Raw genomic sequence first — 25860 nt, forward strand, 5'->3', positions numbered from 1 at the left:
AATAATAAAATAAAATAATGTAAGTGAATCTATAAGTCAAAATACGGTACGAATTTAAAAAAAAAAAAAAAAAATCTTTCAAGATAAAAAACTAAAAGATAGATAATCGCCATTTTTATTTGAACTTGAGCGTCGCACAACAATGACGACGAACGCGACGAACGACGACGACCAACGTCGACAACGAGGTACACATCGTGTGTGTAGTGTGCGTACTAACGACAGGAAGTGAATTCTATGGCGCATCTTATGCGTTTTCCTCGAAGGAAAATGGCTACCAGCTGTCACTATCATAAAGTAGTTTAAGTTATAAAATTAATCTAAATAAATCGATAACCTACTCTAGTAAACTACATTTATACTTTAATGCGGTGCAATTAAATTTTAATAATAAATATATAATTAACAATATAAAGATTTCGGGTGGATTGTCTGTGGTGAAATATTTTATGTGCCATGTAAATTATCTATAACTCGACTGTTTACAGTTCCTATTTCGTCTGAACTTAATCAAGCTTCGTTGACTTATAATTAATTACTTTAAAAATAACATTATCAATTTAACGTATAAAATTATTAAATTATTCATTTTTTGTTTGTTTTCAACAATTACGGGTCATTATTCAGTGAATTGTTACACAAATCTTAATTTATCCTCGACTTTATATATACATTAAAAAAAAAAAAGGTACGATATTTTTTTTTCTCCCAATCAAATGGATGCAATCAATACTTTTGAATGATTCACATGTTTTATATTTTTAATGTTTGTTTATTACATAGTTAATTGAGACTAATTAAATCTAATATTTATATTTTTAATGTTTTTTTGTAATAATTAATTAATTATTTTATTTTATTTTATTATTTTTTTTTTTTTTATAGAAATAGATATGGGTTCCAGTCAACAATTTTCCCTTAGATGGAATAATTATCTAAAGCACATCACTTGTGCTTTTGATACATTAAGAACTGATGAAGATTTAGTTGATGTAACATTAAGCTGTGAAGGGAAACGTATTCGAGCACATAAAATGTTATTATCAGCATGCAGTACATATTTTCGTGATTTATTCAAGGTAAAATATATTTTATCCTATTTTGTTCTATTAATCTAACGAAAAATAATATTTTATCATTTGTCTCTTTCATTGTTATATTAATTTAAAATTACAAAAGAACAAATAACAATTTTTAATCGAAATAGTTTTAATAAAAAATAATTTAAAATTTATTAATGTTTTAGAAAAAGTTTCTAAATAATATTTTCTATAAGAAAAATTTGATTTTGTTTTATTTTAGGAGAACCCATGCCAACATCCAGTCATAATATTCCGAAATGTTAAATTTGATGATCTAGCAGCTTTAGTTGATTTTATGTATCAAGGAGAAGTCAATGTAGTACAAGAACAATTAGCTAGTTTTCTTACAACAGCAGAATTATTAGCAGTACAAGGACTTACTGATGGAACAGGAAAAGACAATGATAGTGTAACAGAGGTAAATTTATAAACGAGTTAATAATTATAATAAATAGATAAAATTTTGTTTCATTTTTTTATACTATTACTTATAATGAAAAAAAAAAAAAAAAACAAAACAAAACTATTTTATATTATCAGGAGGATGTAGAATTACCCAATGAACCAGAAGTACAACTTCAAAATGCTGCAGGTAAGCTCATGGCAAATAACAAAGGAAGTAAATCACCATCATCACCAATGCCATTTCATTCAATTGAATTACAACCTGATATACCACCAACGAAACGCCGAAAATATCGTGACAGTGGATTATCAAATGCCGAAAAATCTAGTAGTATTGGGTCAAAAAAAGATTTAAACGATAAATTAGTTGAAAATCAAGTAAATGCATCAGGATCAAATCCCGTGGAAATAATACCTCTAATGCCAAATTTAAAATTGGAAATGCCAGAGTATTTAGAGCAAGATGGCAGTAGTTGTAGTTATGAAGAACAAAGTACTGGAGATGGTTCGACGATTAAAATAAGCGATGATGTTTTGTCTAATACTGCAGATGAAGAGCATAAACCTGATATAAGTCAAACATTTTATTCAAGTCAATCAACCGATATTTCTGACGCTAAACATTCAACAGCAGAAATTGGTAAACATTTTTTTTTTTTTAAATTTTATTATAATTTATTTTATGCATAAACATTATTTACTAATTTGATTTGATTTATTTATTTATTTTTTTTTGTCTTTTTTTTTTGCAGGACATTTACTTTCAAAACCTAGTACATCAAGCGAGCGAATATCTCAGGAAGCAGTTCAAGGTAAGTAAATTCAAATTTTTTAGTTTATTTTGTATAGTATGTATCGTTGCCTGCTGCTGTTGCCAAATTTTTTGCCTTTCATTTTGTCACTGCACAAACGAATTAATATTTATTTTCACCGCGATAATGTTTCGTCATCACGATTTGCTAATTATTATTTATTTGTTTTATTAAATAAAAATTTTATCTGATTTTCTTTAAGTTTTATGAGCATTAATCAATTTTAAATAAATGGAAATAATATATTTAAATAAAAATATAGTGGCAAATGGCGCTGCAGAAGGCAGTATTTTTTTAATATCGACTAGGTGTATAACATTATAAATACTTTTATAATTAAAAAATAATGTTATACATTGTCACTGGAAAACGTGATAAATTTTTAAAAAATTATTATAAATATAATCTATAATTCCTGCAAGTAAAATACTTAACTAATTGTAGAAGGGAAACTTTGAATGAAAATAATCTAATAATAACGATCGATAAGTTCTTATAGAGGGTCTTTTTGGTTGATAACACAACTATAATAAAAACTTTTAAACGTAATAATATGGCGCAGTAGCCTGTGCAGCTTTACATTACTCATACACGCACAAAATATATAAAATATTTAAATAAATAATATTTTTTGTAAAACAAACTTGGGCAAATATTTAAAGCCATACTAGCGACTATGATAAAAGAAAAACCTTTATCCATTTCTTTTATAAAATTTCTCAAAATTAAATTTGACAACTGTACGTCAACATTTTTCAATTTTAATAATTTAACATTTTACAGTTAATTATTTAAATAATTATAACACAAGTAATCTAAACAATGTGGATTATTATGATTGAAAAATGTTAAATCAATTAGAGTAATGAATGTGCGAATGTGGTGGATAAATTAAGGTGATTGTTTTTTTCTTTTTTTTCTTTTTTTCTGATGTTAAAACAAAAATCTTTTTTCTTTATTGACATTGATTGTTAAAACGCATTTTAGTATTCAACATGCATGTATAATTTATTTTTTTAATTTTATTATTTAAACTTATTTCTTTTCTTTAAATATATAAAATAAAATCCTCAATAAAGCGGTACAGGCACTTTCGGGTGTAGGTGGTTCTTATAGATGCTAGGAAGCGTTTGCCAAATGCTATTATGTAGCCGACAATCATCGACATTCCTTTAATAACTAAACTGGACTCAACTTTATTTATTTATTTATTCATTTATTTATTTATTTATTTATTTTTCCCTATCTACTAACCATTTTATTTAACATGACAAACTTTGTTGTTAAATATTTTTAGTTTTAAACATTTTATTTACTATTTTTGTTTTTAAAACAAAAATAACTTATTATTTATTGTTAATATAAACATATATATACAATATATATATATGAAAAAAAAATTTTAAACTTATTTGGTAATAGAGGTGACGGTATCGCGATCTGGCATGTATCAACATTTTCTGTTCTTTAAAACAAAATAAATTCCTACGCCATGGTACTTTGTTTCAAGTGGAGTTTATTATAGAAACAATTAAAAACAAAAAATTAACAATAATAACCGTAGGTAAGTAGAGTAAAAAAATTTAGCAATGATTCAAACTGGAGCATGACTTACCTATAGTTTAGTTGATTAATAAGCGACTGATACACGATTAATAAAAAAAGAAAAAGATTAATAAAAAAAAAAAAGCCAAACTGTATACCGAAGCTCATCACTAATAAACTGCATACCAGAAATTAATAAAACCACCATTAAATAAAACGTATTGATTTAACAATATCGCGAATAATATTTATCTATTTTTATGAAACAACTTACACATTATGAAATTTTTCAAACATAAAAAACATAAACACAAATGGCAATGAAATTTTATTTATTTTTAATGGTTTTTTGATCAATGTAACACAGGAAAAAAGAAAAAATAAACATTGATCGCGATTTATATGGATAAAATTATAAAATAATAAATCAAGATATAACGATATAACTATAATTGGGAGTACACTGAACAAGCACCTGGCAATGCTATATATTGTGGGTATTGGTCGCTGATAATCTAAATTGGCTTACGGCTAAGGGTTGGTGCTGGGATTGGTCATAAAATACTACTACTACTACTACACACGTTACTAATGGTTGATGCATGTGCACAAATTGTTAAATATCACTAACTGAAGATTTGGCCAATTTTCTTCAGGAGGAATTACATACATATCTGGTCAACCCCATAGTCTCAGCAAAGCAAATGGTCATGGAAAAGTATGTGTACACTGTAAACGCCGAGGAGTACTTACATCACGTGGAAAACTCAAGCAGACACGCTTCAAATGTTGGGCCTGCAATGCCTGTCTGTGCCGCTGGCCATGTTTTGCGGAATTTCATGAACTCCGAGCTATTCCTCATATTCCTCCCCCATAGCATCAACCTGCCCTAACGCCGTATTTTTAAATTTTATAAATATATATATAACTAATACCCACAAAATGCTCAGTTGGCATTACGATGTCATGCGTTGCTCATGGGATTATTTAATAAATAATATCTGCTATGCAGATGACACTGAATATACGTAAACGTACTTAAATTTATACCTCAAAGGTGTTATAAAAAGGCACGTTATTATTATTATTATTAATAATATTTGTTTTTATATTTTGATTGTTTAAAAATTTCATTTATTTTACTTTCCACAATGCACTGTCAATATGTACAAATCTATAAGACTTGACACATTTTTTTTTATTATGGATTCTTAACGCGTTTACTGATTATTATTAAAATACTTAATTACTGCGTTGCGGATCTTATATGAGATTAAATATAATTATTGAATATATTAATTTTACTAATAATTATTATTATTATTATTATGATTTGTACGTGGTAAAAAGTTTAGATTTTGTTAATAAATTTATGTAAGAAAACAAAATCTTACACACGATATAAGTTATCGATCTCAACTCGATCGTATATAATTATTACATACTATTTTAATTAAATTGTAAATAAGCAATATTCAAATGAAATATAAGGCTTTTTAATTCCTTGCTGTAAAAATTTAAAATTTAAAAAAAAGTAACAGGCTGTATTTGGACATTTTTAAATGTTTAATTGAATTTCAATTATCTGAAACAGAAATATTAATTGATTATCTTATTTTAACGAAACTTACCCACGTGAAGTAGTATATCGGTCTAAGATACTCACCGGTAATTAATCTGTAAAAAATTTGATTTTTGGTGTGAAAATGGTCCCCAAGACTTTACACAGTATCCTTGCGGTGTGAAACATCAAGCGGTGTACTTTTAACATGGTGTGAGTGTTATCTTTCAGACTGCTTTAAAATGCGATAATTAACTCAATCAATATAAAAATATAATGTCAAATATTTTCGATTGAAGAAATTACTCATCACGAGTAATATCGTATTCATTTATCAAATGTGAATTAATTATAAACCAACAATATATATATCAATCTATAATTTTACCATTGATATTTGTAGGACTTTTATAAGGTATTTTATGGTTCGAAGTTGATAAATTAACGATTCGATTAACATGAGTATTTTTGTTTGATATGATATTAATTAAAAATTAAAACATATAATTGAATTTTATATAAAATCATTTTTTATTATTATCTCGCCTAAATGACAACTTATTTTTATTTTATTTTTATTGTGTCTATCAAAGTAACATTTACACCATTGGTGGTGTGATCGTTCTAATTCACACAGCCAAAAATTTAACACCGTGCGTCGTGGAAATAACTTTTACACCGGCGATTCGTAGACTCGGAATTTTTTCACAGTGAATGGTTAAAATGATTTGTTCGCTTATAAAATTTAAATCGACTTGAGTTTACCTCGTTGAGAAGATTGCCATCGGGTGGCTGACTGTATCTGACCTGGTTTTCTATAGTTTTTTATGGTTTTCCATGGTCACTGTGGTGCATACGTATTATGAAAATGTGCTTGCCGCAAGCAAATGTAGTACAGTAGCATAAGTCGACGATAGACATATTAACAATGATAATAATTGATAAATGAAAGATAACATAAGAAAAGCGAGTGTAATAACCAACAAGGTGTACAGTATAATAATTTTTATTATTACTATTATTTTGAAGGAATTTGTAAATAAAACAAACTTAATTAAATTTTTGTTGTTATATAGTAAAATAATTTAAATTCTATTATCGTATGACATTATAGAATATTAAAAATACGTTTTTATAACTTCAGAAGTGATAAATAAATTTTAAAATTTTGTATCCTATAATTTAAAAAAAATTAATTCAGTACTGTAATTATACATAAACTGAACTAAATTAAAATTTCCATTTTTATTTTTCTATTCTAAATTCATAATATTTCGATCGAAACATGCATAATTAATTGTTTTGCGTTGTGGTAAATTGTATTTAATTTGTTGAAAAAGAAAAAAAAAAAAAAAGGATTTATAAGTATTGTATTTGTAAATAACTACCGTGTCATGTTATACTATGATTATAATTTAATTATAATAAGTAATTCGATATTATTAAAATAGAGAAACAAATGCTTAAAGTAAATACGTAATTATTGATAGTTAACTGCCGACATATGCGTTATATATCTTGATACTGTTTTAATAATAATAACCAATTACAAATTTTGTACAATTATAATCTTTGTTCTTTTTTTTACTTAATGCTTAAGAAAATTTTAAGTACAAATTAAATATATTTTTAAAGTTGGTTATATAATTTTTTTTATTTTGATTATTTTATAGTTTATCAGGATAATTTAATGTTACTACAACTTAAAAAAAAAAACAACAAATATTAGGCATTTACAATATTTTATTTGAAATAAAGTGTATAGGAAAAATATCACCACAATTTTTTAACAAATGCGAATAAATATTATGCTTAGTAAAGATTACTCATAACTACATATTACATTTTTTAATACTTGTGTTTTTTTTTTTTTTAAATAGTACTTGAAAATTTTTGTTCTTTCACCCACGTGAAAAATTATTTTACACAAATATAAAAACGTTAAAATTAAAGTTTGATTAAAGTGGTCTACACAAATTTTGTGTTCGAGATCTGTATGCTTAATTATTATAGGTTTAGTGATACTAAACAGAGGAAAATTTATATTTTTCAATAAAGTTTGATTTTGCTGGCAGGAAACTAATATTTTAAGTTTGAAGAAAATTAATGATTTTTTTAATTACCTTAAAAAACATGGAAAACAAAATTATATTTGTTGACCGGAAATTTACCCATAAACATTTAAACATTAAACACCTTTAGTACTTGATAAAAGGGTGATCTATAGTAAAATATGCTTTATAATTTTGTTTTGCATTACAAGGTACATATTAAGTAAATTACAATGAAAGTGTGTAGAAAGAATTAAAATTTTATTATTGGTTTACTTGACAATAAAGAAATATACAGATAATCAAATTATTTAAAGACATTTGAAATGAAAATAATTGATTATTATTAATTAATATTGATATAAGGTAAAAGACCCTCAACCCGATCAGTATAGCATTAGTCGCTCACTTTAACTGATTAACGCGTTTTTATAATTTTTATAACAAAAAAATTTCAACTAAAAAAATGATTATTGATGAATAATTATTTGTGAATGTAAATATGTTATGACCTATTAAAGTATTTTATTATTTTTTATAAATTTAAATTAACTGACTGTTTTGAAAATACCACTCAGCCGGCCATTTTTTACTTAAACGTTTGTTCGTTAGATTAAATTTTTTAATAATTGCTATATATTTTATAAATTATTCTCCGAATGAATCAACTTATGATAATTAAATTGATTTTGTTTTTAAGCAATTATAGGACCATATATCACAACTTTTAGTGAGTGACTATGGGTCTACTCAACGACTTTATTTTAAAATATTATTCTTTAAATTAAACTTTTATTATAATATTTAGAACTATAAAAAAAATGATTTTTTTATTTCATTAAGCAATTTATATTGAGTGGTTTAATCTCTCACTCCAATGAAAAGTGAGCGGGTAATGGATCTTTTACCTTACGTAGACTGAATTTTGTATATTTATAAGTTTTAATTTTCTTCAAAAAATATTTATCTTTTTATTTTTTGATAATTTTTTAGTGTCATACTCTGACGTTGAAATTATTCAATTATTTAACTTATTATTTATCTGTTTAATTTACAATGAACATAGTTTTTTTTTATTATCAATGCGATATGAGTACTATTTTAGTGCTCGCTGTTGTATTCCCCAAGTAGCTTTTTGCTGATTTCACTATTGCCGCGAAATTTTTGTGGGTTAAACGATAATCTGCATGCGACTAGAAGTAAATTTGCGTGCGACACGTAAACTTGTCGACTGCGACTAAACACAGATAATCGTATAACGCACATATATGTCGCGGAAACAGTTGAATGGACATACAGCTATTTGGTGAACGAAAGAGCGTGCGCTAAGATAGCACTTATATTGCATGAATGATAAAAAAGTTATCTATTATACACCAAGGGAGAAAAGTAGGACATTTCTACAAGTTTATATTTCAAGTCGAATAAAATCTTTATCGATTTTTCCATCGCGTAAAATATTATAACATATTTACATTTGAATGGGATGACTCATGAAGATTTGTACTTTTTTTGTTGGAGATTTACTGATTATTATTGAAAGCTAGCTATTTTCAATTCAGTTTTTGATTTATTATTAGGTGTTTTTTTTTATTTTTTTAATCTTACTTCGAATTAAAACATCAATATTATTAATTATTTATATTTAATTTTTTATTAATCGTATCCGATAATTATTCTTATTTATGTAAAGTAGAAGAAACATTGCAAACTTGACTTATACAAATAATTAAATCTTTATTTTATTACAAAAAATGCCATATTAATATTGATAGTAATACCATTTTTAAAAACTACAGGTACTTTCAATTCAACTATCTCTTTTATCTAAAATCAATCTTAACAACCAGAAAACTTTAATTATAATTTTTCTTTTTTAAAATTATGAGAATCATTGTAAAGAATAGAAATTTTTCTCTTTTGTATTGTAGATTCAGGAAGAAATATTAGAAGACGTCGGATAAATTCCCATGTGGATATCAATTTAACGTCGTATTATTCAAACCAATATTTAAATCCTAAATTATATCGCTGCAAAATATGTTCTAAGGAATTTAAACATTCAAAATCTTTGATACATCATAATAATGTACATTCAGGAAAAACAAAATGTCCGATTTGTTTACGAATTTTTAGTCGCCGTAACTATATGATTAATCATTTAAGAATTAAACATTCAAATGATTAAATAAATAATAGATATCCGTACCTTATTTCTAATATTTTTTTTTTTTTTTACTCGTACTTGATTATTTTCATTAATTATTTATCATCGAGTTATTCAATATCAAAAGATATTTAGACTAATTAATAAATAATATTGACGATTGTATTTTAACTGAATTTTTTTTCCTGATTACATTTTTTAATATATTAGAAATATGGTATCAATATCAAATTTATGTCATTTTAGTCAAAAATTATTAAATGAAATTTATAAACAACAATTTTTATTTCATATTGTATAATAGAAAAAAATTTTTTCTTATGTTTATAATTCGTGTCATAACAAATAAATATTATAAAATGTTTTGATAGATTTAAAGAAAAATAAAAAATAATTAAATAATTAAAGATTTATTTAAAAAAAATAATAAACATTAATTGAAATGAATAAAAATTGTATTCATTTATAGTTTGCATGACGATTTAATAAATTAAATAAAATTAAAAAAAATCAAAACAGATGATGAAGAATTTCTGAACAATATTTTTGTTTCGTAGTTGTAAATAAATCGTGATACCGTGAGACTTAAAAAAGTGGTATTATTTCTGTTTATTTGTAGACCCACGAAGAAATAATGGAAGCGATAAATTTGGTCCCGATGCTGATTTACATTCGTCATCTAATGATAATTTAGATCAAACTTCAAAAACCGGAATATTTCGTTGTAGAATTTGTCCAAAAACATTTAAACATCCGATTTCATTGGCTTTACATAAAAATGTACATGCGGGACAAACAAAATGTCCTTATTGTCAGCATGTTTTTAGTCGAAGTTATAATATGAGAAAACATATACTTTATAAACATAAGTATACATTATAAATACAAGTTAACATAAACGCTTAAATTTTCGACATTTTTATTTTAAGAGAATATAAAATTGAATCACTAACAGTGATTTCTATAATAATGAGTGACATAATAAGAATATAATTATGAATTAATTTTAAACCTTTTAACGAATTATTATATTTTTGTATGATACCAGCAATGAAACTTAAAGTTTCAATGTATCTACAGTCAATCAAAACAAGCTAATTTCTGTCTGATGCCGCGAACAAACGCGTAAATTGGGAATTCGTTTGGTCAGCGAAGAGAAACAAATAATGTTTCTGTCTGCTGACTGAAGATATTCACAATTTAAACTCTGATACTTGACATGTTTAATTGAAATTTTCGACCATTAATTTTATTTACATAAATGACAGTTCTTACTTTGTGATTAAGTTTTATAAAAATGGGTGTAAATAATAAATAGTATACTTGTAGTTTCTGTTTAATTATAAATTGCAAATCACAATTTACGCTTACGCTAATAGTTGATCACACCATTGGTCTTAAATTAACTTTTTTTTTGACTGGCTGCTGACACTAAAACTTTAAGTTCCAATGCTGGTAACCATGAAAAATATTGTGTGTGTAACTCAGGATGAGACGAAATGATTTCAGACTGTGGTCGATGTCAGCCCTACGGCTCGGGCAGCCAAATTTACCCTGGTCTGAAATCGTTTTGTTTCATCTCTTGTCACACAATATACTATTATCTTGTGTTCAATTTTTTTAAGTATTACTGTCGGTTTTAGAATTACTGTTCAGATTTTAATGGAATTCGAAAAATTTTTAGATACTGATAAACAAAAGATCCAATTAAATTTTTAAAGAGCTGCAGAAAACAAGTAAAATGTGGATTTTCATACATTTAACTTTAAACCATATGATAAATTACACGTTTCATCGAATTTATTTATTCTCTGAAGCTTTTGAAAAATTTAATTGGTTTTTTTTCTTAGCATTGTGAACTAATGAAGTAAAAGATCCATTACTCGCTCAGCTTTCAGTGGATTGAGAGTAAACCACTCAATATAAATTGCTAAATGAAATAAAAAATCATTAAATTTTTTTTTTTTTTATAGTTTTAAGTATTACAATAAAATTTTAATTTAAAGGATAATCTTTTGAAATAAAGTCCATGAGTAGACTTATAGTCGCTCACTAAAAGTTGTGATCGTGATGGTCCTATAATCTCTCAAACACAAAATCAATTTAAATATCATAAGTTTATTTATTCGGAAAATAATTTATAAAGTATAAAATAATTATTAAAATATTAATCTAACAAACAAAAGTTTAAGTAAAAAAATGGCCGGCTGAGCAGGATTTTGAAAACAGTCAGTTAATTCAAATCTATAATAAATACAAAATACTTTGATACATTATATTTTAATATTTTTACATTCACAAATAATTATTTATCAATCATCAACTTTTTTTTTTATAATAATTATAAAAACGCATTAATCAGATAAAGTAAGCGACTATTGCTACTGATAAAGTTTAAAGGGAAACGCCACCGGACCTTTTTCTCACTCTCAAAAAAATAAACGGGATTATTTGTGTTGCACTCTTAGAGTAAATGAGAATTTTAAAACAATTTTACGCTGAGACGAATTAAAATTTTTGAAATTACGAAATTTTTAGTCCTTTATTAAGGTTTAAAAAACGCTAAAGACTCTCTACTTTAGGTTTCCAGTGTTTGTCCCCGAATTAAATTGAGTCGCAAACCGGTTGAATTTTCCCCTTAAGGTCTCTTATCTAATACCGAATTTTATTAAATTTTTCACAGTCATTCTAAGACCACTAGTACTGGCTCAAAGATATTTTTTATTTTATGTTCTATTAAAATTTCTGATCACTATATCTATTGACAGTGATAGCATTAAAAATTGGATTAAATTGAAAGTAATTTAATCGAATATCAATTAATCAATTAATTTTTTTTAAATAATCGTTAAAAGGTTCATTTTTCCGTCGTATCACCGTAAATTGAATACTGCCAACAAACATTAGCATGCCAATATATATATTTTATTCACTTTAATTGTCATTTTTTTTTATTTATTTAATAATTTATATATATTTGTTTAAACATTTAAGTTGAACAAAATTACTGACATACTATTTACGCAAACAAAACCTACGTTCTACCTCATTCAAAACATAACAATATTTAAAATTTTTATTAATTTCATAAAATTCAAATATGAGAAATAATCCAAATAATCATTTACATTTAATAAGAATAAAATTGATATGTTCGTTTTTACAATTATTTAAAATTTGTAAAATATACTCGTTTTTTTTCGATGTAGTCTTATAATTTAAATAAAAAAATTAGTTTTGTTTTTTCTTATTTTATATAATTTTTTTCTAAATTTTTATTTATATATTTCACTATATACAGAGTAAAATTTTCGAATATACTATAAAATATAACGTTCCTCGTAAATACCAATAACCTTATAAAATATTATAAATAATTTAAATTAAGTTGCTCTCATTAAATTTTTGCTTAAAGCTTTCTTTATCTTTTTTTGAAAAAGTTTAATACTTTGTGCTTATGGAAGATAATTTTTTAAACATAATTTTCAACAACCGTGCGATGGTGGAACTTTACAAATCATAGCATAGGCTTCTTTTAATATACAAAAAAGTACAGCAAACAACAACAAAAAATTTATTCCTTGCAATACACTATTTTTTTTATTGATATTTTTTTTTTTTAATAAAAAAAATTGCTATTTCTGGTTGATGGGTTATTTAGTGATGGTTCTGGGAGATACTGACAACAGTGGATGAATATAATAATAACACATTACATTATTATAAAAATTAATAAACAAAGTAACTATTTGTCTACTGTTAATCAGTAAACACAAATAGTGTTGAGCTTGAGAAAAAAACAAAAAAAAAAATAAATAAAAACTTAAAAATAAAAATAAACAAATTAAGAAGCTGTGTGTATGGGAAACACTTTGGATTGTGTGCGCAGAAACAATTACCAAAACGTCATCTTCCAATCATCTGGAATCCTCCAACTTGATCGTTAATAATTCAACAAGGAAACCAAACCAAATGAAACCAGGTCGTCGCAAAGATGGGAGATGGGTTTGCAATGTTTGTGGAAAACACTACTCTAGAAGTGATTCTCTTGCTCATCATCGTAGTATTCATAGGGGGGACACGGTCTGTCCAATCTGCCGTGCTGTCTTCACAAGGAAATATACAATGCGATGTCACTTGGTAAACATTCATGGAGTTCAATGACTGAAGAAATATTACTTATAAATAATTTATATTGATTAATTAATTGATTTATATTGTATATTTCATTTATGAAATCAACAAATGTTCGCTCAATTATACTTAGATGCAAACTTTATCTTCCGGTTATTTATTATTTAAAACTAAAAAATAATAATAAATTATTGAATAATATTCAAGATAGGCATTAATATATTTTAGGTTTAAGATATCTACACAATAATTATTATTTTTCTATAACATTTCAATGTAATATATTGTTTAAATTTTCATTACATACGTTTATTTAATAATAATATTGTTAAAACAAACGTATACTTAATTTACTGTTAAAAAAATGCTTAAATTTTTTTTTTTTTTTTTTTTTACTACTTCTTTTTTATCTCTATGCATATATAATAGGCAGATAAAATTTTAATTTGCCCACTTTTACGGAATATTGATAATAACAGTGACCTATCACTTTGTTCATCTGTACTTATAGTGTAAATCCTTGCATTTATAACTCATTTTTTGTTTTATTATTTCTTTATATTTTGCATTATTATTATTTACTTGTAACCAATACCAGTATTTATTATAAAATAATTATTTTTTTGTTGTTTAATTAAAGTAAAAGACCCATTACCTGCTCACTTTTAATTGAAATGTAAATATAATATAATTTCTAATATAAATTGAGATTCATAGATATGGTGAATCTCATTTTTTTAGTTTCAATTTTTTATTATAAAAATTATAAGAACGCTTTAATCAGTTAATTAGCGACTAAAGCTATTGATCGGGTTTGTGGTCTTTTGTCTCAATGATTTAAAAAAATTTTTTTTTATTTTTTTACTAAGATAATTTGTAAAGTGTGTTACTTTTGTTATTATTTTTTTTCTTTGTATTACTTTGAAGAGTGTTTTTAAAAATTTTTTTTTATAAAAAGTACGCTTGTGATTATGTTGATTACGTATAAATAGTTCAAGTGATTATTTTGCTCATATAATTGTAATTTATGGAGATTAAATTGCATTAGTTTTATTTAACTAAGTTTAATTAAAAAAAAAAAAAAAAATGATAATAAAACACAAGATTTCAATTAACCTTTATTATAAATGGTGCTAAAATTATTTATATTGTAACTTCGTGATGTATTTATAAATAAATTTAGTTTATTAGAGACAATTAATTCATTTTGTCAATAGAATTAAAATATTTAACTATTTAATTAAATCTATTTTACACCAAAAATTAAAATCTTTACAATAAAACAAAATAATTCATCCACTTCCAGGATTTTTTGTTTGAACTAAATCATAGTAAAATTAATTGATTTAATTCGTCAATACATTTATTTTAATTAATTTTTTTTTTTATTTATCATCAAGTTATTAGTTTATGAAAGGAATACATGATTGTCGGTTCACTGTAATGTTAAATAAAACGAGCAATATAAAACAAGTGTTATTCGAAAGTGCGGGTAGGTACCGCGTAATTTAAATATGTTTTCTTAATATTTTTTTATTTTTTAAAAATTAATTTACGTGACGTAAAATGAATTTTTGTAATGAAGTTTGCAGTTATTATGCATGAGAATATAAGTAAAACCAAACAAACAATCAATAACTTGGTACGTATGTGGCATTATCATATAAAACAACATCATAAATCATAATAATTAATTAAGAGTTTACGCTCAATTTATTTAGCATGATTGCTAAATGAATGAATGTATTGGACATGTATTAAAAACAATTCATTTAGTTTTTTTTTTTATTTTTTCATTTAATTTTTTTTTGTAAATTTTCAAGTTCATAAAATGTATGAATGGATGGATGTGAGATGTTTTTTTTTATATATTTTTTTGGAAAAAAATAACATAAAATCAGAGTTAAAATTAAAAAAAAAAAACAGTCGGTTGTAATACGTAAAAAAAAAAAAAAACAACAACAACAACAAAAAAAATGATAACCTTATTAGTATGAAATATATTTATTTGATTTAGATTCACGTACAGTGGTCATCGAACAACCGTCGCATTCTTGCAAACTCTGCGGTAAATCATTTTGGAATCGGGACTCTATGTATAAACACATGAACATGCACAAGGGAACAACTCAATGTCCTGTTTGCCACAAAGTGCTGAGTCGTACAACGCATATGAAACGTCATTTAAAAAATCGCCACGGCTGGTTGGGCTTCGGAACGGTTACTGATACAGCTACCGTTCGTAATGCAACCCAATTACCCGTAACATCAGCAACAATTGCTCAACAGAATGCCAATACGGCAAACCCTGAAACAAATGCAACATTTACCACAATACGAATTAGAGAGAGCAGTGTTGAAAGAATTACCTCTAGTCCTATTCCTTAGTGTGAATTAACATCAATCAAGACAAAATATGTGTTGATAACGTTGCCTATCTTATATTTTATCACACTAGTCATTCGTACACATACAATATTTTTTGTGTGTATGTATGTGTATTCATGTATATGTGTACTATATTATACACTTAAACATAATAACACAAATTAACACATTTTTAATTACACACATATAACATTATTATCAATTTAATTGGTTGGTTGATTATTATAATTATAATCATTATTATTTTATAATCAATGGTATAAGGAAGAAGAAAAAGCCAATTTTATCTAGTCACTTTATCTCAGTACTTAAAGTATGAGGAGGAATGTGCATTTTATATCATAAGCGAGGCTAAACTTCCTAGTCCCCGAATTACTGCCAAAGTTCATTTATTCAAAGATTATGAATATTCATTTTTTTTTTATTGTTTCGTTTTTCAGTTATATATTTAATTATATAATTATTCCAAACATTCTATTACAACTATTGATTTTTTTCTTTTAGTCAATTGTTGCGTTGTTTTTATTTTATTTTATTTTATTTTTTTTTTTTTTTAAGCAATATTGTTTTTAGTTACACGATTACTTTATTTTTTTTTTGTTATTTCTAATTTAAAATAGAAAAAAAAACCCACCAATTTTTTTAAGGAATAAAAAAAAATATATTATTTATACTCAATTATAGTAATTAAGTAACTTGCCAAACTTAATAATTAAGTTTAATTTAATTTTAATGTTTTCATTTAGAGTAGAAAAAAAAACATACTGATGTAGACAAAGATTTAAACCAAATAGTTTTTTTTTTTTTAGAAAACCAGCGTATATTACGGTTTATTAATAAGATTTAAATAAAAAGAGGCTATTTATTTATATTACAACCCAAAGATTTTATTTTATACTGTGCAATTTAAAATAATTTAAGTGACAATGATTTAACTAATTTTATTTTTTAATTTCAATTACGGCCTGGTTATTATTACCACTATTATTATGTATTGCGCAATTTTAATTATTTTGACTTTTATTTACAAAAAAAAAATTATCTTTTATTTTTACACACAATCAGTGTCATGTTATTTTATTGAATTAATAAAATTTAAATTTTAATGAAATTGCACATTCCTCAGAAAATGAAAAAAAAAAAATATGATAAATAAATATCCAAATAAGTACAAGGTTGCCAATGAAAATTTAATATCAACATTGATATTTCTTTAGTTTATTATTAATTTTTCAAATAAAAATAAACAAATTATATATGAATATATATATAATTTAAATATATATCGTATAACATAATCCCATGTTTGACTTATTAATAGGCAATTAATGTAAGTGAAAAAAATGTGTGAATAAAGTTTTAAAATGTCAACTAATTAACGTTATATTCTTCCTTGACAAAACTATAAAACTTTAAATTAACTATATTTTTAATGATACCAGCATCGAAACTTGAAGTTTTAGTATCTCTACAGCCAGTTGAAACAATAAATAATTTCAGTCTAATGCTGCGAACAATAGTATATTACACACCTAGGGGGAAAATTGGTAATTTCCAACCCACGTGTATAATTGCTTGCACGAGCCGAAGGTGAGGGTGGCAAACACGCAGAATTGGGATGCTCTATTTTCCTCCGTGGTGTGTATACTATTTTTTACTATCTGTACCTGAAAGTTTACATTTTTGCCTCTGTTTGAAGGAAGAATGATGCATGCGTTAATTTTTATCATTTGTTTTCTCATAAAAGAAAAGAACGAATTTCTTCCCTCCAAACAGGGCAGGAATTTAAACTGTTGGTGCAGGTATGGTGCGAAAATAATGTTTTTTCCCGCTGACTGAAGGCATTCGCAATTTAAACTCTGATACTTGACATGTTTAATTGAAATTTTCGACCATTAATTTTATTTACATAAATGACAGTTCTTACTTTGTGATTAAGTTTTATAAAAATGGGTGTAAATAATAAATAGTATACTTGTAGTTTCTGTTTAATTATAAATTGCAAATCACAATTTACGCTTATGCTAATAGTTGATCACACCATTGGTCTTAAATTAACTTTTTTTTTGACTGGCTGCTGACACTAAAACTTTAAGTTCCAATGCTGGTAACCATGAAAAATATTGTGTGTGTAACTCAGGATGAGACGAAATGATTTCAGACTGTGGTCGATGTCAGCCCTACGGCTCGGGCAGCCAACTTCACCCTGGTCTGAAATCGTTTTGTTTTATCCCTTGTCACACAATATACTATTATTCGTAATCAAAATTATTTTTATTTTTCAGCTTCTTTTCTAACAAATTTTTATTTCAAAATTACAATTACAATTTATTTCTACTATACACAAAACAAAAAGTTTATTAAAAAATAATTTTTTTATGTCGTATCGCATGAACTCGTGAGCATTGTTAATTGGCACAGCTCTGCACGAGACAAATTATTATCACACTTTATCATTACATGAATAATTTGCTCATAGTGATGAATTGATTTTAAGCTACGGCTATACTGGTTACGTGTTAATGTGCAGTAAAAAAAGAAAAATTAAAAAAGAACGAAATAAATATAATTATAAATAAACAAGCATTATCATGACGAATAAGATACAAGGTACAAGGTCGCACAGGCTTCTCGTAGATTATAATTTTACAACTAATTTTCGATGCTTTGAATATATAAATTTATAATAAAAAATTTAGGATATATTTACTTTTCAAGTTATACTTCTTTTGGCGCGTTGATAGTAAAATTTCAACAAAAGTCTAAGATAATTTAATGTATTTTTTTCTATACTGACCAAGTTAACTCATATGAGGTACAGAATCTGAACCTGGTAGTAGTGGTATGTTCAAAAATAATATGATGCTGCGTAAGATTAATTTTCATACTTGATATTAAACGTAGAAAAGAAAAAACAATCCAACAAAAAACTTGAAGTATTTTGTAGTTTATTGCCGAATGAAACCATGAAAATGATGATTTTATAGAAAATAAAAAATTTTGAGATTTCCTGTATTATTAATACAATATTTATTAATTCAGGTATTAAAACTTACATTACACAGTGATATTGGTTTGAGTATGAAATTTAAGAGGAAAAAGGGTAAAATGAGTCATCTAATAATAAATTGCTAACTACAATTGTATGTATTTTTTTATGATTTTAATCATTGGAACAAAGTATTATACTAAAAATCGTAATGTGCAATGATAACATCGAATAATTCTTAAAATTTTTTATTTCCCATAAAATTATAATCGTTACGGGTTTATTCGGTGACTTGAACTACAAAATTCTTAAAATTTTTATGAATTTGCTTTTTTTTTCTAATTTTAATAAAAAATATCAACATTTGTCTACATATATATATATTATTTGCATGCGTAACAAAATTTTTTTCGTCACGCCAAAGAAGTATAACTGTCTTATTTATTTGTTAATTATTTAAAATACTTAAATTATTAAAAAATAAAATATTGACATTATGAGGAATCGGGGGTCACGACGATGTTGATGTGTTGCAGGGGGGGTGGGACGAAAACGGAAGCATGTTGGCGATACAACTGGTCAAGTGGTGATGCAGGGTCCAGGGCGTTTTTCTTGCAGTCTCTGTGGAAGTGTTTACAAGCACCTAGCTTCGCTGACCCAGCACCTCGAAGTGCATCGCAACCAGACAACCTGCATCCTATGTCACACCACTCTCAGTCGTAGAACCGACCTGCGTCGTCATATGAGATTAAAACATAATATGCAATGGCAAAAGACGATCCAGAGGCATCGAAGTCCTAGAAAAGGAGTTAATTCTTAAATTAATATTTTATTTCATTATTTGTCTTTTTTCTTTTTAAATTCGCCAATTATATTTATTTTTTGGTCGAAATTTAAACATATATTTATCAAATCAATTATATCACATAACTCATATTTATAAAATATTATAAGTATTTACGCGAAAATACAATATTATTAAATAGACTATTAATCAAATGTATGCTTGTTAGGGTGCTCCGTTTGAAACCAACATTTTTTTTTTCGTTCCCCTTCAAAAATCTTTTTCTACACGTAAAAATAAAAATTCAGTACGATTTTGAAACTCTTGGCATTAATTTTAAGAACTGGAACAACGTTGTTGAAGTTTTTCCATGCTAAAAGCATGTTCATCTCGATTTTTTTTCTTTTTGTTAAATAAAACTCAGCCCCATATTAACGTATCTCATTGGTTCAAATTCTGGAAGTCTGATTTCCTATGAAATTGGTGGTTTTTTGTTTTTGACTTGAAAACAGTTGACTTTTAAGAAAAAAAGTGTATTAGGACATTTTTTTTCCTGAAGAAATAAAAAATTCAAACAGAATTTTTTAAACCTACTTATTATTTATTTTTTTAAAAGTATCGCATATGAGGTATGTATTTTAAGATAATTTATGTGAATAATTACGGATATTTTATATTTTATATAAACATATGTTAATCAACACTTACCATAAGTTAATAACTGAAAATATTGTATTGAATCTTTACAGTTAGCTAAAATTTTGAATTTTAATTACTTAAAGTTCATTTATCTCTTTAAATATTGATTTTAGAGATTGAACTTATATGGAATTTTTTTGTAGAAAACTAAATTTTCTAGTATAAATGTCCTAGACTTTTTTTCTTAAAAGTCAACCGTTTACAAGTTAGCAACAAAAAACCACCAATTTCATAGGAAATCAAACTTTCAAGCCTTTGAACCAATAAGATACGTTAATATGGGGCTGTTATATTCAAATAAAAGAAAAAAAATTGAGATTAACATGTTTTTAGCATGGAAAAACTTGAACACCATTGTTCCAGTTCTTAAAATTAACATTAAGAGCTCAAAATTGTATTAAATTTTTGTTTTAACATGTAGAACAAGATTTTCAATGGGGAAAAAAAAATGTTGGTTTCAAACGGAGTACCCTAATGCTTATTCAATTTTTAAATGTTTTTGTGACTTATTACGTACTATAAATCCTATTTTAAAAAATAAATACGTGCTATTTATAATATGAAAAATAATTTTTTGAATTTTATAAAATTTTTTCTTATCATCGTATTCTATTGTAACTTTGAAAAAGAAAAATTAAATACATTAATTGAATACACAAAAATATATAGCACATGAATCTTTTCAAAGTACGTATTTAATTGTAACACAGTTCATTTTGACTACTATTAATGAGTGAGTCACTGTACATATGAATATTAATGTAATAAATTTAAAGAACAATAAGTAACTCTGAAATTTTACAACTTTTAATCTCATAGTCCGTCCATAAACCTCAATAATACAATAGCCAGTGTGGCTTAACAAGATAAATAAATAATGAAAAAATAATCATCAATCCGGATTTTATTTTACTTCACAATTACATCATCTGTTTTAAATATTACATCATTTTTTATACAAATTTTATTATAAATCGACTGTCATTGATTATTTTATTTTTTCTTCATTATTAATTAAAATAATCTCAGATGTAAAATGAATGCACAAAATGTAATTAAACTATAAGAGCAGTTATAATAAAATTTTATAATTTTTTTTTTTTTTTTCTTAACTACACGGAGATAATTACCCTTGTGGCAATATTGATCAAATCTAGAGCAAATCTTGAGCAAGTCAAGAAGAATACAGCGAAATATTATATCTATATATATTGTGATTTTAAGATCTTGTCTAAGATAGCTACTAGGGTATATACAGTGGTCACAAAAATCGAAGGATATTAAAAAAGCCCTAAATTTTTGGATGATTTTTAAAATTCCGTAACTTAGCGTGAAATTTTCGTAGCTTTATACAATAATTTTTTGTTGTTAAAACCAAAAATGTAATTTTTGATTTTGAATTTAAGAAATTTTTTTTTACCTCCGATTTTTTTATCATCACTCAAAAACTATCAATGACTAAAATATTTATACAGAATCTGAAAACTAGAAGAAATTCTAATCAAGCTTTTTCTTTTCTGCTACATTACAGCATTTTGAAAATCACCTAAAAATTGATGATTTTTATTTTTTTTATATCTTTTAATTTTCGTGACCGGTGTTTTGAATTTTAATCTACAATTTTGAATACACTGGGGCCAGGACGAATAATTATTCTTGTTTCTAAATATTATTCGGTTATGGTGTAACAAATAGTCAATTTTGAGTAATCTTTGAACAATAAATCAAAGGGTGTGTTTTCATTTTTTTCGTATTTCTTTTATTTTTGGCTCAGGTTTTACTCTAAATTGAAGAATAAGTGTTTTTTTTTAATTTTCTCCGTGTATAACTTATTTAATAATGCTAAAATAAAAACAAAATAATGAATCAAAGAAATACAGGATAAATCTAAACCATACAAATAAGAAATAAAGTTAATATTAAAAAGTATAATACAAATATAGATGATTATATCGATAACTCTTCAAATAATAAGGGCATTTGACATATTTATATTGCAACTGAATCGTTTCTCTATTATAAATTATCAACTATACTTTAAATTATAATTCTAATTATGTTTTTAAATGCCTTATACTGAGTTAATAGATTATTATTAGAATTTAGTTATCATAAATTATTATTCAATATTTAATAATGTAAGAAAAAAAAAAAAAAAAAATTATAAGAACATTTATTGTATGGTAGTTATAGTTTTAGCAAATAAATAAAAATTTTAAATTAAATCACCATTTTTCTACGAAATAATTTAATACCCTGGAGGATTCGAATTACCGTAATTTACGGTTTTCGGAAGAATTAAGATAAATTACGGCCTTTTCCAGCGAAAGTACGGTATTTTGCCGTAAACTTGTGGTTAATTAGCGGCAATTTACCGCGAAATTGCGACAACCCTGCGGTATTTTACCGTAAAGTGAAGTATTGCGCTGTCAAAAATTTAAAAAATCATACGGTGGTGACGGTAAAAATTCCAGATATATATGGTAAATTGCTTTATTTCACAGTAATTCGTCGTAAATTACTGTATATGACCATAAACTACCGTATAATGCCGTTAATTATAGTAATTTTCCGTAATGTGAATCCACCAGGGTAATTTTCTTATTTTTTTAAGTCAAAGGATTTAAATTAGTAAATAATGTTTAAATCACAAAAAAAAATTATGTTAAAAGTTTTCGGGCGTGACAATTAATAAATAATAAATAATTAATAAATAGTTAATGATGTCAAAGACACTTCAATATAACGAAATTCTGGTATTAAAAATTAAAACTTATGTTTGGGTTGCCATACCATTATTCTTAAAAAATTTCTCGACAAATGCCAGATATATCACCCTACAAATTTAATCAAGTACTGTATCTAGATGACAAATAATTTACAAACATTCAAAAGGATTCGCATCAATAATTCTAAATGTACGGAAATGCATTGCGGCAAAACTATCAAGTAGTTATACTACAAGTATTACCGAAATATCCTGAGGTGATTGTAACAACAACACAAGTTTAAACGGTGGCAAAACTGAATAGTCAACTTACTGATTTAATAAAGTCTCATTTTTAATTTTATTCTGAAAAAATATATTGACTTTGAAGTAAAATCTAAAACGAAACTTTTTCGAATCGGTTAGCTAACTGACCGAATATTCAGTTCTGTATTAAGTTTTGCTGCCGTTTAAATTTGTATTTTTGTTAGAATCACTTCAGAATATTTTGGTAATACTTGTAGTATAACCACTTTATAATTTTCCCGCGATTAATTTCAGTACATTTAGAATTATTCATGCGAATTCTTTTGAATGTTGTTTGTTTTCCAAATCATATTATTTAAGTGAACTTAATAAATTATCTGTCATTTAAAGAAAATTACTTGATTAAATTTGTAGTATGATATATCTGGCACTTGTAAAGAAATTTTTTTATGATAATGGTATGGCAGCCTTTGTATTGTAAATTCACTTTATAAGTTAACGGAAAACATTATTTACATTAAACTAAAATATGAGGTAAATATTTTATAAGGATACTACAAAATCCATATAATTAAATTATTTTATTTTTAATTTTCATTAATAATTAAACAAATACAAATAATTATCATTGCTTATATTTATTATTATTAATAATAATTTATAAACGAATTAATAAGTTTTCAAGTTTTCCATCCATATTTGGTCAATGTTACTCATCTTATTTAAATTATTAATCAGTAAAGTAGCAATTGAATTAGTATGTAAGTCTTTTAAACATACAAAAAAAAAAAAAAAACCAAATGCTTTTATTTATATTTTAACTAAAAACCACCTCTTAATGCCAATACTAAATGAAGCACAGAGCCACCTTGAACCTTGTAATCTTGAGCTGTTTTTTCGTCGTTCCTTTAAGTAAATAACATTATATTTTAATTGTTTATTATATTTATTAATTTTTTAATTGTATTGTAAATAAATAATACTTACATTTGTTTACCAGAGAAGATTAACCTTTGTTGTTGTGGTGGTATTCCCTCTTTTTCCTCAACTCTTTCTTTTATTCTTTCAACTTTATCCGTGGGTTCAATATCAATTTCAATCTACAAATCAAGAGTCAATGAATTCATTAAATTAATTACTGGTTTTTTAGATGAAACTTTTTTGTTTTAGATAAAATATTAATAGTAAGTATTTAAATAAAAATATTAAATTATGGTTTCCATTAATCAATTAGAGCGAGAAAAATTATTTGCTGGTTATACCGGCAAACTAGAAGAAATGTTTTTTAACTCACCTCTTTGCCAGTAAGAGTCTAGAACAAAAAAAAAAAAAAAAAAAAAAACAATTAATAAGAGTATAAATTAAAGATGAAATTTTTGATAGTGTATATTAAAATTTATATAAAAATTAAAATATCTGAAAACAAAATAAATGCGCCATTAAGTTTGTCAAATAATTTTATGTTGTGATTAAATTTATGAAAACAAAAAAATATAATATATAATAAATATAAAAATACGAATGTTAAGTCATCATGAAAATAATAATAATAATAAAATAATTAAATACCTTTACTTTGATCAACATTTTTGGTAATTTTATAAGTTAACCTTAAAAAATACAAATTCTATCACAAGTTAAATGCAGATTTAATGTATCACGCTAACAAAAATATCATCTTATAGCATATAGGTGTTATAGTATGAGCAGTGAGGCCAAAGAGTACAGAATATGTAAATTTCCTAGATGTTTAGTGAGTTTCAAGTTTCAAGGTTTCATGATTACTAGAATAGTTATATGCTATAGTATGTTTTAGTAACCGGTCAGAGAGTTTTTCTATCCTAATAGCCACTTTAGCTTGAAATTAACAGTAATTTGACATTGAAATTACCGGAAATTGGCTGCCTGAATTTGCCGCCAATTTAACAGCAACAGTTGTAAAGAAAAATTTGCGGTTAATTTAAAGCTGGACCGCACCTAACGAAATCTCGAATTTAAGAATTCTAATTATTTTTTTTTTATTTATTTATTTATTTAACGCATTTCTGCAATTTACAAGTGATACATACAGATGCTTTGGATTGTTTTCAATACATAGGTAAAAAGAAAATTAGAAAATTACACTTAGAATTATTGGCATATTAATACACCTAAATAATTTATATAATTATTAATTTTTCACAAGAGCTTTAACTGCTGACTTAAAATTGGTAAGAATACCACCAAAATAGTTTAAGTTTTCGGAGTGTTTATTCACCGTGTTTAGGAG

At 25.2% G+C, this 25860-nt stretch overlaps 2 protein-coding genes across 9 annotated transcripts; one reads left to right on the top strand and one right to left on the bottom strand.

Moving 5' to 3' along the window:
• Positions 1–193: 193 nt before the first annotated feature.
• On the top strand, positions 194–24432 carry LOC130667302 (broad-complex core protein isoforms 1/2/3/4/5-like). Of its 8 annotated transcripts, none has more exons than XM_057468794.1 (6): positions 194–688; positions 886–1079; positions 1303–1500; positions 1623–2127; positions 2240–2299; positions 10243–11325. In XM_057468794.1, the coding sequence occupies exons 2-6, from the start codon at positions 894–896 to the stop codon at positions 10503–10505; spliced, it is 1212 nt and encodes a 403-aa protein (XP_057324777.1). In that variant the 5' UTR covers positions 194–688; positions 886–893; the 3' UTR covers positions 10506–11325. The 8 variants fall into 8 exon arrangements, with proteins under 8 accessions (XP_057324777.1, XP_057324778.1, XP_057324776.1 ...); XM_057468795.1 differs by lacking the exon at positions 10243–11325 and adding an exon at positions 9388–9689 and having other exon boundaries at positions 195–688; XM_057468793.1 differs by lacking the exon at positions 10243–11325 and adding an exon at positions 13513–14008 and having other exon boundaries at positions 196–688.
• On the bottom strand, positions 24158–25300 carry LOC130667305 (NEDD8). The gene is made up of 4 exons (XM_057468800.1): positions 25161–25300; positions 24886–24903; positions 24579–24691; positions 24158–24497 (listed from the first exon to the last, which is right to left on the bottom strand). The coding sequence occupies exons 1-4, from the start codon at positions 25176–25178 to the stop codon at positions 24413–24415; spliced, it is 234 nt and encodes a 77-aa protein (XP_057324783.1). The 5' UTR covers positions 25179–25300; the 3' UTR covers positions 24158–24412.
• Positions 25301–25860: the final 560 nt, after the last annotated feature.

This window comes from Microplitis mediator, chromosome 5, assembly GCF_029852145.1.
Source record: "Microplitis mediator isolate UGA2020A chromosome 5, iyMicMedi2.1, whole genome shotgun sequence".
NCBI classification, from domain to species: Eukaryota; Metazoa; Arthropoda; class Insecta; order Hymenoptera; family Braconidae; genus Microplitis; species Microplitis mediator.

Coding starts and splice junctions, on each gene's coding strand:
- LOC130667302 (XM_057468790.1), top strand. CDS start 894: ATGGGTTCCAGTCAACAATTTTCCCTTAGATGGAATAATTATCTAAAG. Junction 2,128..2,239: donor ACATTCAACAGCAGAAATTG/GTAAACATTTTT, acceptor TTTTTTTTGCAG/GACATTTACTTTCAAAACCT. Junction 2,300..15,774: donor ATCTCAGGAAGCAGTTCAAG/GTAAGTAAATTC, acceptor TATTTGATTTAG/ATTCACGTACAGTGGTCATC.
- LOC130667305 (XM_057468800.1), bottom strand. Junction 24,498..24,578: donor ATCTTCTCTGGTAAACAAAT/GTAAGTATTATT, acceptor ATTTACTTAAAG/GAACGACGAAAAAACAGCTC.